The sequence below is a fragment of the Zingiber officinale genome, unplaced genomic scaffold (genome assembly GCF_018446385.1).
Source record: "Zingiber officinale cultivar Zhangliang unplaced genomic scaffold, Zo_v1.1 ctg129, whole genome shotgun sequence".
Classification (NCBI taxonomy): Eukaryota; Viridiplantae; Streptophyta; class Magnoliopsida; order Zingiberales; family Zingiberaceae; genus Zingiber; species Zingiber officinale.
In genome coordinates, this window is record NW_024589825.1 from 171,182 (window position 1) to 189,753 (window position 18,572).

General features: G+C 36.6%; 1 protein-coding gene across 1 annotated transcript; it reads right to left on the minus strand.

The window, feature by feature from the left end:
- Positions 1-11,698: 11,698 nt before the first annotated feature.
- Positions 11,699-14,092, minus strand: LOC122036007 (probable phytol kinase 2, chloroplastic). The gene is made up of 6 exons (XM_042595175.1): positions 13,766-14,092; positions 12,767-12,834; positions 12,562-12,693; positions 12,313-12,428; positions 12,127-12,241; positions 11,699-12,052 (listed from the first exon to the last, which is right to left on the minus strand). The coding sequence occupies exons 1-6, from the start codon at positions 14,072-14,074 to the stop codon at positions 11,875-11,877; spliced, it is 918 nt and encodes a 305-aa protein (XP_042451109.1). The 5' UTR covers positions 14,075-14,092; the 3' UTR covers positions 11,699-11,874.
- Positions 14,093-18,572: the final 4,480 nt, after the last annotated feature.

Consider the following 18,572-nt stretch of genomic DNA (forward strand, 5'->3'; position numbering starts at 1 on the left):
TGCTCACGACTAAGATGGAAAGGAACAAACCATCAGAATAGACGTAGTGTAATTAAGTATTAGTTTATCTTGACTAATAAATTACACTGATACACTTTAAGTGTATTGAGTAGGATCATTTAGGTAAGTTTTTTTTGTACTGACTTAGTAAAAGAACTAGACCTTAGTTATTATGGAAGTGTGTGCTCTTAATCCTAATATAATAACAAGCATGTATATTTAATATTTATTTCTTTGACTTATCAAAGGGTGAGGTTTAGCTCGATAAATCAATATATCCGATAAGTTGGGAAATGATATTACTTATAGTATGTGCTGTTGATTATAGAAGGATCTGTGTCCTAGTTATCTAGGTTGAGAATGTCCCCAAGAGGAGCTCATAAGGATTGTCATGTTAAAGCCTGCAGGTGGACCTAGTCCAACATGACAATAAAGTTGAGTGGTACTACTCTTGGAGCTAGATATTAATTAAATGAGTTGTAAGTAACTCACTTAATTAGTGGACATTCGTAATCTTAAACACAGGGAGACTAACACACTCATGATAAGAATGAGCCCATAATGTAATTTGGGATTGGTGCGGTAGTGCGGTAATAATTCTCTAGTGGAATGAGTTATTATCAACGAACTTGAGTTGTGTGTTCGGGGCGAGCATGGGATATTCAAGCTCATCGGAAGGCCAAAACCAATTTCTCCTCTAGTTCCCTGTTGTAGTCTCAATAAAGCCTCAAGTCCATCCAAAGAAAAGTCTATCTTGCTGTCCAAGAAGGGGTCGGTTCATTGCTTGGTGACCAAGCAATGGCCGGCCACATATTCTCTAGAAGTGGTCGGCCCTTGCCTTGGGCAAGGGGGCCGACCGCAATATTTAAATTAGGAAGGTTGTTTTTGAATTTTTAAATTTCCTCAGATATTTACAATTTGTAAAAAGAGATATTTTAAAAATTTATAAAATTTTCCTAATTTAAATCAGGTCACAAGGTTTTAAAAGAGAGTTGTAAAATTTATAAAACTTTCTTTTAAAAAGAACTATTATTAGAGATGTTTTAAATTTTAAAACTTGGTTTTAAATTTTAAAACTTTCCTTTTAATATCCACATTAGAAAAAAAAAAAGAGAGTTTGTAAAATTTTATTAGAAGTTTTCTTCTTTTAAAATTTTATAAAATTTTTTTCTTTCTTTCCCTTTTAATAAGTGGACGACCACCTTGCTTGGTGCCCAAGCAAGGGGCCGGTCAAATAATTAAACATCAGCAAATAGTTGTTTAATTAATAAATCAATCTAGGATTGATTAATTAAAAGGAAAGAAAAAGAAAAAATTAAAAGGAAATAGGAATGAGTCTAATTTTTTATAAAACTCTTTCCATAATTTTCCGTTGGAAAACTAATATAAAAAGGGGGGAAGGGGAGGCCTTGAAAAATATAACAATTGATATTGTGTTGTTGGAGATCATCAAGTGGCCAGCCCCTCTCCCTCTCTTCCCTTTGCTCTCTTTTGCTCCTTTGTGGTGGCCGTGGCCGAATTCTAGAGAAGGAGGAGAAGCTTTCCGGGTGGTGTTCGTCTTGGAGGATCGTTGCCCACACGACGTCTAAGAGGAGGCGAGGGATACGGCAGAAGATCTCGAGGTTTTTAGCATACAAGGAAGAGGTATAACTAGTATTTAATTTCCGCATCATACTAGTTAATTTTTCTTTGTATAAATACCAAATACAAGAGGCATTCGATTCTTGTTTTTCGAATTTAATTTCGATATTGTGTTCTTTTTCTTTTTTCCTTGTGATTTGATTGTTCCTTTTGGTTAACCTAGAGTTATATAAGGAAATTAAATATTAACTTTCCTTAAAAGGCTTTGTCTAGTCGGTGGTGGTTGCTCCCATATCCAAGAAGGCCAAGTGCCTCGCCATGCAGCACTGGAAGCCAATTTTGGAAACTAATATTTAATTGAATTTATAACCTAGGTGATTTGGATCAAACGTGTTAAGTTCTGTAGGAGATCCAAATCTAAACCTAAAAGAACATATAAGTTAAACTTGGAATCAAACGTGTTAAGTTCCGCAGGAGATACAAGTTTAACTTAAAAGAACACATGGTAGCTAGGAAAGGTTCAGATCACATACAAAATTTTTGTACAGTGGAGCCATTGGGTTTTTCGAGTAGCAACCAACAATTGGTATCAGAGATAGGGTTTTGCCTCTGTGTATTTGGTATTAGTTTAATTATGCACATGTCATACATAATTTAGGCAGGTTAATAGTAGGATGTGCTAACTTTGTGGATGCAGGATCCAACTATTATGACTTATAGTTATTATGTGTGTGATTGGACCCTTGGACATGTCAAGGGCATTTATTATGTGTGCATGATTGTATTATAAAATGCAGCAGGAGTTGTATTTAGTTTTATTAGGATTTTATTTTTTGATCTAGATACATGTACATTCCTTTTATGGAATATAGGATCGATGGATGTAAATTTTATTTTATGTTTGATTTAGTTTACATGTACATTCCTTCGAGGAATATAGGATCGAAAAATGTAAAATTCTATTTATGTCGCGGATCGAATCTTGCAAGGCGTGGAACCTTTTGAGGATCAGAGTGGTGCAGCGGAACAAGGAGCAAGATGGATGTGACAACTAGACCCGGTGGCGGTGGCCAAAGATGGCAGCAGCTAGGGATGACGACACACGGAGGACAACAATAGATAAAAGTCATAATAGTTGAAAATTAGTTTTTCTATTTATTGCTTTTGTATTGTGTTGTGTGTGAATGTTAGTGTACATGTTTAGTAGGCTAGCATCATCAAAATTCCTCACTTTAAATAACTAAGTGGGAGAGGAATTTATTTTAGTGAATTCCACGGTCTCCATTACTGGTTTGTAAGTGATGCAAACAAACTTGCGCGTTGGCTCTGAGTGTCTTCCTCCATATCGGATGAGTTTGTTTGCGGATCACTAGATCAAACTTCCATTTTGGATGACTATAGGAAATTAATTAAGAGCGTGTGATCTTCCCCATCGGAAGGGGCACAATCGTATTAATGGACTTAGTGTCAAGTAATGGTATACACTTAGGCACGTCTAATAGTATCCTCCCCATCGGAGTCACTGCTATTATTTGTGTGACCGAAGGAAACCAACTATTAATTTTATTTGTCAAAAAGTTAGGTTGACAAGATAATAAAATTAATGGGATATACCCTCCTTTTACAAATGTTGAATTTGTATATGTCCACACTATCATGGCATACAAAATTCACGGTGTTTTAAGGTGTTGGTTAATTTAAAATAGTATTGTTTGAGGAATCAATATTATTCTAAATTTAGAGTTCTGACCAAAATTTATTTTGTGATTCTTAGGATGACTTTCAACCCACTGGCCATTATTCTAAAAGAAAACAAACTTACTGGTCCCAACTATATAGATTGGAAAAGAAACCTGGACATTGTTTTAACTGCTGAGGGCTATAAGTTTGTACTGTCAGAGGAATGCCCAGAAACACCTAGCAATGATTCTACCCCAAAGGAGATTCAGCATCATAGTAAATGGGTAAAAGCTGATGAGATGGCGCAGTGTTACATCTTGACTTCGATGTCAAATGTATTGCAACATCAGCATCAGGACTTACCAACAGCCTATGATATAATGAACAATCTCAAGGAACTCTTCGGACATCAGAATCGGGCTGCTAGGCAAGAGGCAATGAGAAAACTGATGACAGCCACCATGACTGAGGGGACTCCCGTGAGGGATCATATTCTCAAGATGATGGCTTACTTAAACGAAATACAAGTTCTTGGAGGGGAAATTGATAGGGAAACCCAGGTCAATATCATCCTCCAAACGCTGCCCAAAAGTTTTGAGCATTTTCGCCTGAACTATAATATGAATAAAAGGATGTATTCACATGGCGGAACTTCTGACAGAACTTCAGGCAGCCGAAGGGTTGTTTCGTCAACATTCTCAAATTCACTATGCTGAAAATGGTTCTACTTCTAAGCCGAAAGACAAGAAGATGAAGAAATAAAATGGCTCAGCAAAGAAGGTGAATAAAGCTCAAGGTGCAGGACAAAAAGCTGGAATAAAGAAGCCGAAGGGCAAGTGATTTATTTGCAAGCAGACTGGACATTGGAAGGCGGACTGTCCTCGTAGGAAACAGAACAATAAAGGTATATCTCATACTCTAGTAGTTGAAACATGTTTAGCGGTGTTATCTACCAGCACCTGGTGTGTAGATACGGGAGCCACTGATCATGTCTGCAATTCTTTGCAGGGGTTCCAGGAAACCCGACGACTATTTGATAGAGAGATAACTGTCTACATGGGCAATGCTACTAAGGTGGTGGCTGTTGCAGTGGGAGACGTCTACTTATCATTTGATAGGAATAGGAAATTGATTTTAAGGAATTGTCTTTATGTACCCAGTTTTAGAAAGAATTTAATTTCAGTTTCTAAACTGTATTTCGATGGGTATTCAGTTTCCTTTAGTAACAATGTGGTTATAAAGAGAAATAAAGTGATTATCTGTTCTGGTACATTGGTTGGCAATTTATATACTTTAAATCCAATTTCTCCCACAAAGCAAAATATGGAAATTAATAGCACATCTTCTAACTCTAATAAGATAAAAGAACCTTCGGAAATGAACCAAACACATCTTTGGCATCTAAGGCTTGGCCATATTAACTTAAGTAGGATTCAAAGGCTTGTAGCCGATGGACTCTTGGGTCCATTAGAGTTGGAAAACTTTTCAATGTGTGAATCCTGCTTGGAAGGTAAGATGACCAAGAGACCTTTTAAGGCCAAGGGGTATAGAGCCAAAGAAGCGTTAGAATTGGTTCATTCTGATTTGTGTGGTCCTATGTCTATCCAGGCTAGAGGTGGCTTTGAATATTTTATCTCTTTTATAGACAATTATTCAAGATATGGATACATTTACCTAATGCGCCGCAAGTCTGAGTGCTTTGATAAGTTCAAAGAGTACAAGGCTGATGTGGAGAAACGTCTAGGTAAAAGTATCAAGACACTACGGTCTAATCGTGGTGGCGAATACCTCTTAGGAGAGTTTAGGAATTACTTATCAGAGGCTGGGATTCAATCCCAATTATCCGCACCTGGTACACCCCAACAGAATGGTGTGGCAGAATAAAGGAATAGGACTCTTATGGAGATGGTTAGATCGATGATGAGTTATTCAGAATTACCAAATTCGTTTTGGGGATACGCTCTGGAAACAGCAGCGCACATTCTGAACTTAGTACCTTCTAAATCAGTATCTTCTACTCCCACATAATTATGGAATGGGCGGAAGCCCAGTCTAAGACATATTCAGATTTGGGGTAGTCCAGCACATGTGCTGAAACAAGATGCTGATAAGTTAGAATCTCGTACAGAAGTTCGTATGTTTGTGGAGTATCCCAGAGGAATGAAAGGCGGTTTATTTTATAGTCCTAAAGACCAGAAGGTCATTGTTAGCACCAATGCCCAGTTTTTAGAAGAAGACTATATAATGGATTACAAGCCCAGTAGTAAAATTATTCTAGAAGAACTTAGAGAGGACACGTCTACTTCAGTACCAACAGTACAAGATGAAGTACCACAAGAGACTGCAACATGTGTCACACATGATACACAATCACAGACGGTGCCTCGTCGTAGTGGGAGGGTTGTAAGGCAGCCCGAGAGATTCATGTTTTTGGATGAGTCTTCGGACTTGATCCCAGGTAAACATGAACCAGATCCCCGGACATATGATGAAGTACTCCAAGATATAGATGCAGTATCTTGGCAAAAGGCAATGAATTCCGAAATAGAATCTATGTATTCTAATCAGATCTGGGAGCTTGTAGAACCACCTGATGGTGTAAAAGTCATTGGATGCAAGTGGATCTATAAAAGGAAAAGAGAGACAGATGGGAAGGTAGAAACCTTCAAAGCAAGGCTTGTTGCGAAGGGGTACACTCAGAAAGAGGGAATCGATTATGAGGAGACCTTTTCGCCGGTAGCTATGCTTAAGTCTATCCGGATACTCTTATCCATTGCCGCTCATATGGATTATGAGATTTGGAAAATGGATGTCAAGACAGCTTTCCTTAATGGAAGTCTTGAAGAAAGCATCCATATGAAGCAACCAGAAGGGTTCATTGAAAAGGGCAAAGAGCATCTAGTGTGCAAGCTTAATCGGTCCATCTATGGACTGAAGCAAGCTTCAAGATCTTGGAACATCCGGTTTAATGAAGTAATCCAGTCATATGGATTTATTCAGTGTCCGGATGAGTCTTGTATATACAATAAGTGTAACGAAAATATGGTGGTATTTCTTGTACTATACGTAGATGATATTTTGTTAATTGGCAACAATATCAAGATATTATCAGACGTAAGGGTATGGTTGTCTAAACAATTTGATATGAAGGACTTAGGAGAATGTGCACACATCCTTGGGATCAAAGTTATAAGGGATCGCAAGAAAAGAATGTTGTGTCTATCCCAAGCTTTATATATAGATACAATCCTTGCTCGTTTTAGCATGCAAAACTCCAAGAAAGGCTTCTTACCTTTTAGGCATGGAGTAGCCTTATCTAAAGAGATGTCTCCAAAAACATCAAAGGAGATTGAGGACATGAAGGCAGTTCCTTATACTTCGGCTGTAGGAAGCCTTATGTATGCAATGTTGTGCACGAGACCTGATATCTATTTTGCCGTGGGCATGGTTAGTAGATATCAAAGTAACCCTGGACAAGGACATTGGACTGCAGTAAAGCATATATTAAAGTACCTGAGAAGGACTAGAGATTATATGCTAGTTTACCAAGCAGACGATTTACTCCCTGTGGGTTACACGGATTCGAACTTCCAATCAGATAGGGACAATAGTAAGTCTACATTAGGCTATGTGTTTACTTTAGGAGGTGGAGCCATTGCATGGAGGAGTGTTAAGCAGAAATGCGTCTCAGACTCAACCATGGAAGCTGAGTATGTGGCAGCCTCTGAGGCAGCCAAAGAAGTTGTATGGCTCAGGAACTTTCTAATGGACTTAGATGTGATTCCTGGTTTGCCCACGATCGTCACAATTTATTGTGATAATAGTGGAGCAGTTGCAAACTCGAAGGAACCACGAGCCCATAAGGCAAGTAAACATATAGAGCGCAAGTACCACCTGATATGAGACATCGTCAAGCGAGAAGTTGTCGTCGCCAAGATAACATCAGTAGATAACCTGGCAGATCCTTTCACTAAGGCCCTTCCGGCGAAAGCTTTTGATCGGCATGTGGAGGGGATGAGAATCAGATGTATGGCAACATATATGACAGCTTAGACTTTTAGTATAAGTGGGAGATTGTTGGAGGGTATACTTAAAAGTTTAGCTTTTGTACACATTTATTTTGAAATAAAGAATCACATTGGTCAAATGTTTATATTTATTTGTTAAATGTAATTGTTCAATTAATTTATATAGTAGATAACATGGAGTGTGGAGTCACACTTAGAAGATCATGTTATCGGTTCTCTATAAATTATAAACAGTTGCTCACGACTAAGATGGAAAGGAACAAACCATCAGAATAGACGTAGTGTAATTAAGTATTAGTTTATCTTGACTAATAAATTACACTGATACACTTTAAGTGTATTGAGTAGGATCATTTAGGTAAGTTCTTTTTGTACTAAGTTAGTAAAAGAACTAGACCTTAGTTATTATGGAAGTGTGTGCTCTTAATCCTAATATAATAATAAGCATGTATATTTAATATTTATTTCTTTGACTTATCAAAGGGTGAGGTTTAGCTCGATAAATCAATATGCCCGATAAGTTGGGAAATGATATTACTTATAGTATGTGTTGTTGATTATAGAAGAAATCTGTGTCTTAGTTATCTAGGTTGAGAATGTCCCCAAGAGGAGCTCATAAGGATTGTCATGTTAAACCCTGCAGGTGGAACTAGTCCAACATGACAATAAAGTTGAGTGGTACTACTCTTGGAGCTAGATATTAATTAAATGAGTTGTCAGTAACTCACTTAATTAGTGGACATTCGTAATTTTAAACACAAGGAGACTAACACACTCATGATAAGAAGGAGCCCATAATGTAATTTGAGATTGGTGCGGTAGTGCGGTAATAACTCTCTAGTGGAATGAGTTATTATCGATGAACTTGAGTTGTGTGTTCGGGGCGAGCACGGGATACTCAAGCTCATCGGAAGGCCAAAACCAATTCCTCCTCTAGGTCCCTGTTGTAGCCTCAATAAAGCCTCAAGTCCATCCAAAGAAAAGTCTATCTTGGTGTCCAAGAAGGGGTCGGTTCATTGCTTGGTGACCAAGCAATGGTCGGCCACATATTCTCTAAAAGTGGTCGGCCCTTACCTTGGGCAAGGGGGCCGGCCGTAATATTTAAATTAGGAAGGTTGTTTTTGAATTTTAAATTTCCTCAGATATTTACAATTTGTAAAAAGAGATATTTTAAAAATTTATAAAATTTTCCTAATTTAAATCAGGCCACAAGGTTTTAAAAGAGAGTTGTAAAATTTATAAAACTTTCTTTTAAAAAGAAATATTATTAGAGATGTTTTAAATTTTAAAACTTGGTTTTAAATTTTAAAACTTTCCTTTTAATATCCACATTAGAAAAAAAAAAGAGAGTTTGTAAAATTTTATTAGAAGTTTTCTTCTTTTAAAATTTTATAAAAATTTTTTCTTTCTTTCCCTTTTAATAAGTGGTCGGCCACCTTGCTTGGTGCCCAAGCAAGGGGTCGGTCAAATAATTAAACATCAACAAATAGTTGTTTAATTAATAAATCAATCTAGGATTGATTAATTAAAAGGAAAGAAAAAGAAAAAATTAAAAGGAAATAAGAATGAGTATAATTTTTTATAAAACTCTTTCCATAATTTTCCGTTGGGAAACTAATATAAAAAGGGGGGAAGGGGAGGCCTTGAAAAATATAACAATTGATATTGTGTTGTTGGAGATCATCAAGTGGTCGGCCCCTCTCCCTCTCTTCCCTTTGCTCTCTTTTGCTCCTTTGTGGTGGTGGTGGCCAAATTCTAGAGAAGGAGGAGAAGCTTTCCGGGTGGTGTTCATCTTGGAGGATCGTCGCCCACACGACGTCTAAGAGGAGGCGAGGGATACGGCAGAAGATCTCGAGGTTTTTAGCATACAAGGAAGAGGTATAACTAGTATTTAATTTCTGCATCATACTAGTTAATTTTTCTTTGTATAAATACCAAATACAAAAGGCATTCGATTCTTATTTTTCGAATTTAATTTCGATGTTGTGTTCTTTTTCTTTTTTCCTTGTGATTTGATTGTTCCTTTTGGTTAACCTAGAGTTATATAAGGAAATTAAATATTAACTTTCCTTAAAAGGCTTTGTCTAGTCGGTGGTGGTTGCTCTCATATCCAAGAAGGCCAAGTGCCTCGCCATGCAGCACTGGAAGCCAATTTTGGAAACTAATATTTAATTGAATTTATAACCTAGGTGATTTGGATCAAACGTGTTAAGTTCCGCAGGAGATCCAAATCTAAACCTAAAAGAACATATAAGTTAAACTTGAAATCAAACGTGTTAAGTTCCGCAGGAGATACAAGTTTAACTTAAAAGAACACATGGTAGCTAGAAAAGGTTTAGATCACGTACAAAATTTTTGTACAGTGGAGCCATTGGGTTTTCCGAGTAGCAACCAACAGCATGATGATTTTTTTCCAATTCATCATTATTACAATTTTACACCTCTATAGAAGCTGAAATAAATAATGGATCAGTCTCTGTTGATTTATGGGATTGCAAAGAATTCAAATATATCATCTATTGATTATTTGAACTTCTCCAAATGTATTCTAATATTATCAAAAAATCAACTAAACTCTAAATGTTGTGGGTCTGATATAATTTATATATCAGGCCTATGTTATGTATGCATGCATGGAAAAAAAAAAAGAGGAAAGAGAAGAGCAGAGAGGAAAAATTAGATTGGTTGCATGCATAGGAGACAGTAAATAGAAGAGAGAGTGAGAAATGATAGTGAAAAGGAAAAAGTCAGATTTGTCAAAAAGATAAAATAGGAAATGCACTTAAAAAGGTGTATTATTTGATAAATACCAAAGTAGCGTACGTCTTTTGATAAATTTAGATCTCTACATGCACCCTTTGATAAATTGCCAAAGAAAGTGACACTGTGACAGGACAATAGTTCATACTTCGTATTGTATTCCCATTATTTATTTGTAGTCCCAAATTATATATATATATATATATATATATATATATATATATATATAACTGAACATTCAGTGTATCTATCGCCTATCGCCATTCATTTGTCTGATATAGTTTAAAAATTAAAATTATCAACGAAATTCACAATACATTGTGAGAGGAGAAGTAGGGATTGCATTAATTCTTATTCTCTTATTTGTGCTCTCTCTTGTGGCCAGCCCTCTCCCCTTTCCTTTCCCCTTGCTCTCTTTTGTTCCTTGGTGGTGGTTGTGGCCGAAACTTAGAGAAGGAGGAGGAGCTTTTGGGTGTTCATCTTGGAGGTTTGTCGCCCACACGTCGTCCAAGAGTAGGCGAAGAATACGACAGAAGATCAAGAGGTCATTGCATACAAAGAAAGGTATAACTAGTAATTATTTTCCGCGTCATACTAGTTTTTCTTTGTATGAATTCCAAACACAAGAGACATATGATTCTAGAGTTTCGAATTTGTGATTCGAGTTTGTCTTTTTTTTTGTTTTTCGAATTTGTGATTCAATTATTCTTTTTGGTTAAACCTAGAGTTATATAAGGAAATTAAATATTAAATTTCTTTAAAAGGCTTTGTTTAGGCGGTGGTGGATCATCCCATACCTAAGAAGGACTAGTGCCTCGTCATGTAGTCCTGGAAACCAATTTTGGAAATTAATATTTAATTGAATTTATAACATAGGTGGATTTGGATCAATAATGTTAAGCATCGTTTGCGATCCAAATCTAAACCATTTAGAACAGATAAGTTAAATTTGGAATCAATAATGTTAAGTTCCGTTTGCGATTCCTAATTTAATTTCTAAAGAACACAATAGGTTGTTTAGGAAAGGTTCGACACTGGTATAAAATTTTTGTACAGTGGAACCGGTACGATCTTCCTAGGACCAACCAACAATTGGTATCAGAGCTAGGGTTTGCCTCTGTGTGTTTGGTTTTCAATTTAATTATGCACATGTCATACATAATTTAGGCAGAATAATAGTAGGATGTGCTAACTCTGTGGTTGCAGGCTCCAACTATTATGTCTTACAGATATTGTGTGTGATTGGACCCTTAGACATGTCAAAGGCATTTTATTGTGGGTGCATGATTGTAATATTAAATACAGCAGGAGCTGTATTAGTTATTAGGATTTTACATTTTTATTTCGATCTAGATTATATGTACATTCTTTTGTGGAATATATGATCGATATATGTAAAATTCTATTTTTGTCGCAGATCATATCCTTACCAGGCATGGTACTATTGGAGGATCAGAAGTGCAGCGGAAAAAAGAAGCTCGATGAACCCGACGGCATGAACCCTAGGGCTAGCAGCACTCGAAGAAAAGTGATGAAAAAGGCCATCGCTTTTATTTACTGTTATATGTGTGATGTGTACTTATTAGGTCAAAATTTCACACCTTAAATAATTAAGTACCCAATTGAACTGAACAGAACAGAACAAAACAGACTAAAGGATTTTGACTTTGATTTATGAATAAATTTGATTCTACTCTCAAATTCATCTGTAACACCAGAAAACCCAACAAAGTCCATTGAACTCACACTAGAAAGAAAAAACTCTTTGTTATTCCCATATGCATACAAGGTAGGTTCTCAACACGTGCAACCGTCCAATGCAACGTCAGAAAACAAGGCCGCCTATTAACAACGATGCCACTGGGACAGTTAAATTGTCATCCAATTCTGTACTAATGGGTAGTGATTCCACAACTGAGGCAGCCAAAGACACGATGAAGAAGCGTATGATCATTCCCCAATTTTCTTCCATGAATCCAAAGGCGTGGAAGTAATGCATGTACCTAGTTTGATGATAAACAAAAGTTTAGATTATGAACCACCTCAGTTTACATAACAGGAATGCAGGTGAACTTACCAGACTGATGATAAAAACCCTGCCAAGACCATCGCAATGCTACCTGCGAAGGATTTATTAGGGTTGTAAGGAAGTTTTGTCCCACCGAGTCGTCGCCCTATGATATCAGCCACACCTGAGGACAAAGAACAAGTTTGGACTTTAGCTGAATATCAAATGTTACTTTCAGCATTTAAGTTAGCATACCATCTCCGGCACACAAGTTGCAGATTGAAGCTATTGCGATAGGAGATGTTCGCCAAAAGATTGCAGTGGAACAAGTTATAGTGCATGCGTAGAACAACGGTCCTTTCAAAAGTTCCCTGAAACAAATTGAACATTTTGAGGAGATTAATGGAAAGGAAGAAGAGAAATTGACGATAAGAAGTGAACAAATTTTAAGCATGAAGAATTATCAACAATTTTCAGTCATAAGCAATGTTGTCTTAAAGTCACCTGTAGTCTCCGTGTCTGCTCATTGACTTGACTGTGGCATCATTTTTCAAAAATCCAAGTCCAAGGAGAAGCATCCTAATGATGTTAATTCCTGGTGCCAAAGCCGCAAGAAATGGCGCCCAACGTCCTGAGCTATAGTGAGCAGCAGTAGGTGAATCATATGTGTAAATGCTATATTAGCATCTACTGTTCAAACTCTACTAACCTGAACAAAGGCCAGAAGAGCATGAAAACCAATCCTACTGTTATATGAACAAGCTTCCTGCTTAGTTTCTAAAACAAACAAACAAGCAAAAAATCATGTCTGATATCCATTTAGAGGTGAGCATGACACATTTATGCTAAAGCATGTTGTTTTGCCAAAACAGGCTGAGTAGGATTGAAATTCTTATGAGAAGACAGAATGAGACCCCATTAGCACTGTAGAACAACAAAGGAATATCCAAAGGCATATGCTCTGATATTGATGGAAAAAATTTCAGGACTAAAACAACAAAAAGCAGATCTTTAGACATCCACCTATATGCTTATATCTCCAGAAGCATGAAGAACGACTGGTAGTCTGGTACAAGTGGAAAAGAAATCCAAGGCAGGGGCTTCGAAACATAGATTATTCTACAGAACCTGATTTGAAGATCTAGAGTACTAAAACTAACTACATAAAACAGAAATTTGTATGAGGCACAAACTATTAAAGCAGAAGAAGAAATTATACAAATTGTGGTACGAGGAAACTCAGACTATATATCCAACTACCCATATTAGTGAGCTTGGTTTAAATGCTTATAGAGATAAACAGAGAATTTCAGGAAAATTTACGCTATGAGATCACCACAGAAGTTCTGCAGATGAGGATCATTTCTATAACAAGAGCTACCATCTAAACGTATTGATGCTGCTGGATAAAGGTGACTTGAGAATCTATGAACTGTGAAATTGATGAGAGGTTGTTTATGCTTCCTGTACTTTAGGAACCAACAAGATCTCAGCGATGGAGACATCCTAAATTACATACGACTTATTGCAAATTGGGCCGCCCAATACTACAAAGAAGCAACACTGAAACCTAAGAAAAGTAATAACCCTAGGTCGTGACCTGGAATCCCCAATTTAAATTAGGGATTAGGGATAGAGAATTCCACCAGCTCCGAGCATGAAAGGTTGCATCAAAATTCCATAGCCAAAAAACTGCAAGAGACCTAACCTGCTCAAAGACGCCTCTTTTAGCCAGCTCCCCCCAGAACCGGAGGAGCCCGAGCGCAACAAAACTCGTCACGGCAGAAGCTCCCAAGTCGTGCAGAATCGAACTATCGAGCGACACGGGGGCTGCCATAGTCGCCGTGATGCGGCGGAAGGGGGAGCTGGAGGAAGAGAGGAGTCCCGGAGGCAGAAAAGCCTGGGAAAACCCAGGATATGAGGTGGAGAGGAATGATAAGGCGCGGCGACCGTCCAAGCGAACTGCTGACCTCGGAGGAGCAAGCGCCGGAAGGGTCGCGGTAACTTGGGCGACCATCCTTCCCCGTGAATAGACTTTAGCAGATATAAACCAACAAATTAAATGGATGAATAGTAGATGATATTATAACGGTATCATTGCGGAATCAATTCTTTGTAACGGTTATCATTCCATAGGGTAATAGGAGTGAGGAATGGGAATGAGAATCATTGATTCTCATTGTTAATGTTTGGATTATAGGAATAGAAATACAAATAAGGAATGAATCCTTGAAATTGGGTAATAACTCATTCTCATGTACATCCCCTTCAATGAACCATTACCCTATTTTCATCAATCAAAATATTCTCTTATTCCAAAAATACCCTTGACTTAAAACTAAAATTTTCTCCATTAATATCAAATATCAAAATATATTTATTTATTTTTTCTTTCATATCACTTATCTCTCCTAATTCTCTCTCATTATATTTTCTCTCTCATCATAGTTTCTCTCTCATCATTTTATCACACACTTTCTCTCTCCTTAATCTCTCCTATCACACTCTCTTTCCTCTTTTTTTTCTCATTACACTTTTTCTCTTATCATACTTTCTCTCTCCTCAATCTCTTCCATCGCATTCTCTTCCTTCTTTTTTTCCTCATTACACTTTCTCTCTCATCACACTTTCTCTCTCCTCAATCTCTCTCATCACACTCTCTTTTTTCTCATCACACTTTCTCTCTCATCATACTTTCTCTCTCCTCAATCTCTCTTATCACACTTCCTCATCATACTTTCTCTTTCCTCAATCTCTCTTATCACACTTACTCCTTTTTCCTCAACACACTTTCTCTCTCATCATACTTTCTCTCTCCTCAATCTCTCCCATCATATTCACTGTTCTCTTTTTCTCTCACCATATTTTCTCTCTCCTCAATCTATCTCATGGCACTCTTTCTCCTCTTTTTTTCTCACTATATTTTCTCTCTCTTCATCCTCTCCTATCATACTTTCTCTCACATCATATTTTTCTCTCATCATCTTCTCTACAATCACACTCTCTTTTTTCATTTTCTCTCATCACACTTTCTCTCTCTTCATTCTTTCTTATCACACTTTCTCTCTCATAATACTTTCTCTCTCATCATTCTCTTTCATCATATCTTTCTCTCACATCTAATTTTTCTCTTATTTTCCTTTAAGGGTAAAAAAGGAAACTTTGATTTATTCTGATAGAAGATATACAACTAACCAAACATTGCTTTTAAGAGTGATATCTATGCCCATACTCATTCCCATTCCACAATACAATGATTCTCATTCCAATTCCTATTCTTAGGAAAGAACCAAACGCCCCCTTAAGAAATTGCGGCAATTTATCAAAAGACTACTTAAAATTTTAAATTTATCAAAAAAATGCATACAATTTTAGTATTTATCAAAAGGTACATTTTTTCACAGTGGTCTTCCTATTCTGCCCTTTTGATAAATTTAACTGATTTCCTTTTTCTTTTCTTTGTCATTTTCTTATGCATGCAACATATCTTTTCTTTCCTGTCCTCTTTTTTATCTATATTTTTCAATTTTTTTCCCAAACCTATTATAGGAGATCAGACCCACGTTGAGCCTGATATCTCTCCATATCAGGCCCAATGTGGGTCTGATATAAGGAGATATCAGGCCTAACAACAAGGAAATAAAAAGAAAAAAAGAAAGATTTATATTTTTCAAAACCTCTGGTCCACCACTAAAAATATCGAAAATAATAATGGAGAGCATATTTAGCCTACTTGCAATTTTAGAAATCCACAAGAACTAAAATGGCTGTAATCGGAGCTCTCTAGGTCGATCAGTGGGTTTTGACCGAAATCCACTAATCGACCTAGAAACCTCAGATTGCAGTCATTTCAGGTCTTGCGGATTTCTAAAATTGTAAGGAGTCCAAATATGCTCTCCATTGTTATTTTCAGCATTCCTAGTGGTGGACTAGAGGTTTTGAAAAACCTAAATCTTTTTTTCTTTTTTTTTCTTTTTATTTGTTATTGGATCTGATATCACCCCATATCAGGCCTAACAACAGAGAAAAAATATTTAGATTTTTAAAAACCTCTAGTCTACCACTAGGAATGTCAAAAATAACAATAGAGAACATATTTAAGCTCCTTGTAATTTTAGAAATTCACAGAACCTGAAATAGCTGCAATATGAGGTCTCTGGGTCGATCAGTAGGTTTCGGTCAAAACCCACTGATGGACCTAGAGTACTCCAATTGCACCCATTTCAATTCCTATGGATTTCTGATGTTGCAAAAGTTCAAATATGTTATCAATTATTTATTTCAACTTCTAAAAGATGTTAAAATATAATAAAAAAGAATCAGCAAAACAATCCCTAAACATTTTATGTTCTTCAAAACCTCTAGTCCACCACTAGGAATGTCGAAAATAACAATGGAGAGCATATTTGGACTCCTGATCGATCTAGAGATCTCAAATTGCAGTCATTTCAGGTCTTGTAGATTTCTAAAATTGTAAGGACGTTGGGCCTAATATCTCTTCATATAAGGCCAAATAACAAAAAAAAAATTAGGTTTTTCAAAACCTCTGGTCCACCATTAGGATTGTCGAAAATAACAATGAAGAGCATATTTGGACTCCTTGCAATTTTAGAAATCCACAGGACCTGAAATAGCTGCAATTTGAGGTCTCTAGGTCGATTAGTAGGTTTCGGTCAAAACCCACTGATGGACCTAGAAAGCTCCGATTGTATCTATTCACTACAAGAAAACAGATATTTTGAGATGAATTTTATTGTCGCTAATAATATTTTTTCGTCGTTGAAAAATATTCGAGACGATAAATTTTCGTCGCTAGAGTCATCGTTATAAGCTTGTCGTAAACCTATATTAGCGACGAATTTTCTATTCTCGTCGCTAACATGTTTGCAACGTTAAAATATTTGTCGCTAAAGTAAATTACTTCGCCGTAAACTATTTAACGACGATTTAATTGGTATCGTTGCTATAGTTAGTCTTAACGACGATATTATTTATTACGTCGCTAACATATTCCCTACGATTTATATATATTTGTTGCTAAAAACTACGTCCCCCAGTTTCGATATTTTTCGGAATGCAGCCGTTAGCGACGAACTATAGAAAATCGTCGCTAACATATAGGTTAGCGACGATTTTTTACTTAAAATCGTCGCTAATATAGCAGTTTAGCGATGAACTTAAGCCAAATTTATCGCTAACCTATATGTTAGCGACGATTTTCTATAGTTCGTCGCTAACCACTGGTTTTAAAAAAATATATATTTTCATTTATATCCTTTGTACATATTTATATACATATCCATCATCGCAACTATAACAAACTATAACAACAAATTAACAAATACTCTAACATTTAACTCATACTTCAACACAAATATAATAACAATATTCACAATCCAAATTCAAATCATATTCACAACCAAAAATCCAAACAAGTTCAAAACAATTCTAGAACATCATGTTTCTATACAAAAGTGTACAACATCAAAGCCTACGATGGAGGAGGAGGTGGAGCTGAAGATGAATCTTGGATCAAGGAATCTAATGCTCCAGGCGCCAATCGGTTAAGTATTTGTTCAAACATATTTTGTCTTGATTTAATTGATGCTAATTCATCTTGGGTGTTTGCTAGATGAATTTTGGTATTTGCTAACTCATCTTGGGTCGATTCAAGTCTTTCATGCAATGCAGCATTAGTTGATCTGGATGAGGACGTAGCATCTGAAGAAGTAGACCTAACTGGCTTCAGCCCACTTCCAAGTCCTCTGATATATCCAGACCGAGTACCAAGAACCTAATATAAAATTTTGAAGATAATAAAACATATGATATGATATGATGATATATTAAACATATGGATAAGAGTTAAACTCAACATTAAATAACAACCAAATCAGATATTTATGAAATGTAGATATACTTTCTACCTTTGCACCTATCAATTTTCTTGTTCCTGCAAAAGGGTTAGAACAGAACTTAGAGAGTTTCAGAGAATGATGAGTGGAATTCCTGTACTACTAGAAGACGACTCTCCATTTTCTCATGCACATGCTGCTTAGATGTTAGAACTACTCTCCATGTTAGGCGAATTCGTAGTCTACTGTTTTGGCATCAATATTTATTTCTGGGATTTGTTTTCAAGTGGTTGAGTGCTCTGCGTTGGCCCATGTTATTGTGCTGTCACACTTGTGCCAAACTTGATAGTGGCCACTGCTTGAGCCAAAATGTGTTCTGGAGATTCAGCTTTCTTTTACGTTTGCATCTGTCTTCTAGTGATCAGTGAAGTCCTTTGTCACACAGTTGATTCCAGCAAAGGATTCATTTGTAGCCATTTGCATCCTTGTGAGGGTGACTGATTCAATTACACAAGTGCAAATGTCCATGTACTGAAACATTCTCCTCGATTATTATTAGAGTTGTTTGGAGTTGATGGATTGGAAATTTACGAGATACGATATTTCAATAAGAACCAACAGGAATTAATGGTAATATTTCACCTATTGAAAATAATGTAA

What these genes read in the sequence shown, in the direction of transcription:
- LOC122036007 (XM_042595175.1), bottom strand. Translation starts at nt 14,074, where the DNA reads ATGGTCGCCCAAGTTACCGCGACCCTTCCGGCGCTTGCTCCTCCGAGG. An exon ending in CTCTTCTGGCCTTTGTTCAG is followed by an intron (nt 12,694 to 12,766) that starts GTTAGTAGAGTT and finishes TGCTCACTATAG; the next exon opens with CTCAGGACGTTGGGCGCCAT. An exon ending in CAACTTGTGTGCCGGAGATG is followed by an intron (nt 12,242 to 12,312) that starts GTATGCTAACTT and finishes CTTTGTCCTCAG; the next exon opens with GTGTGGCTGATATCATAGGG.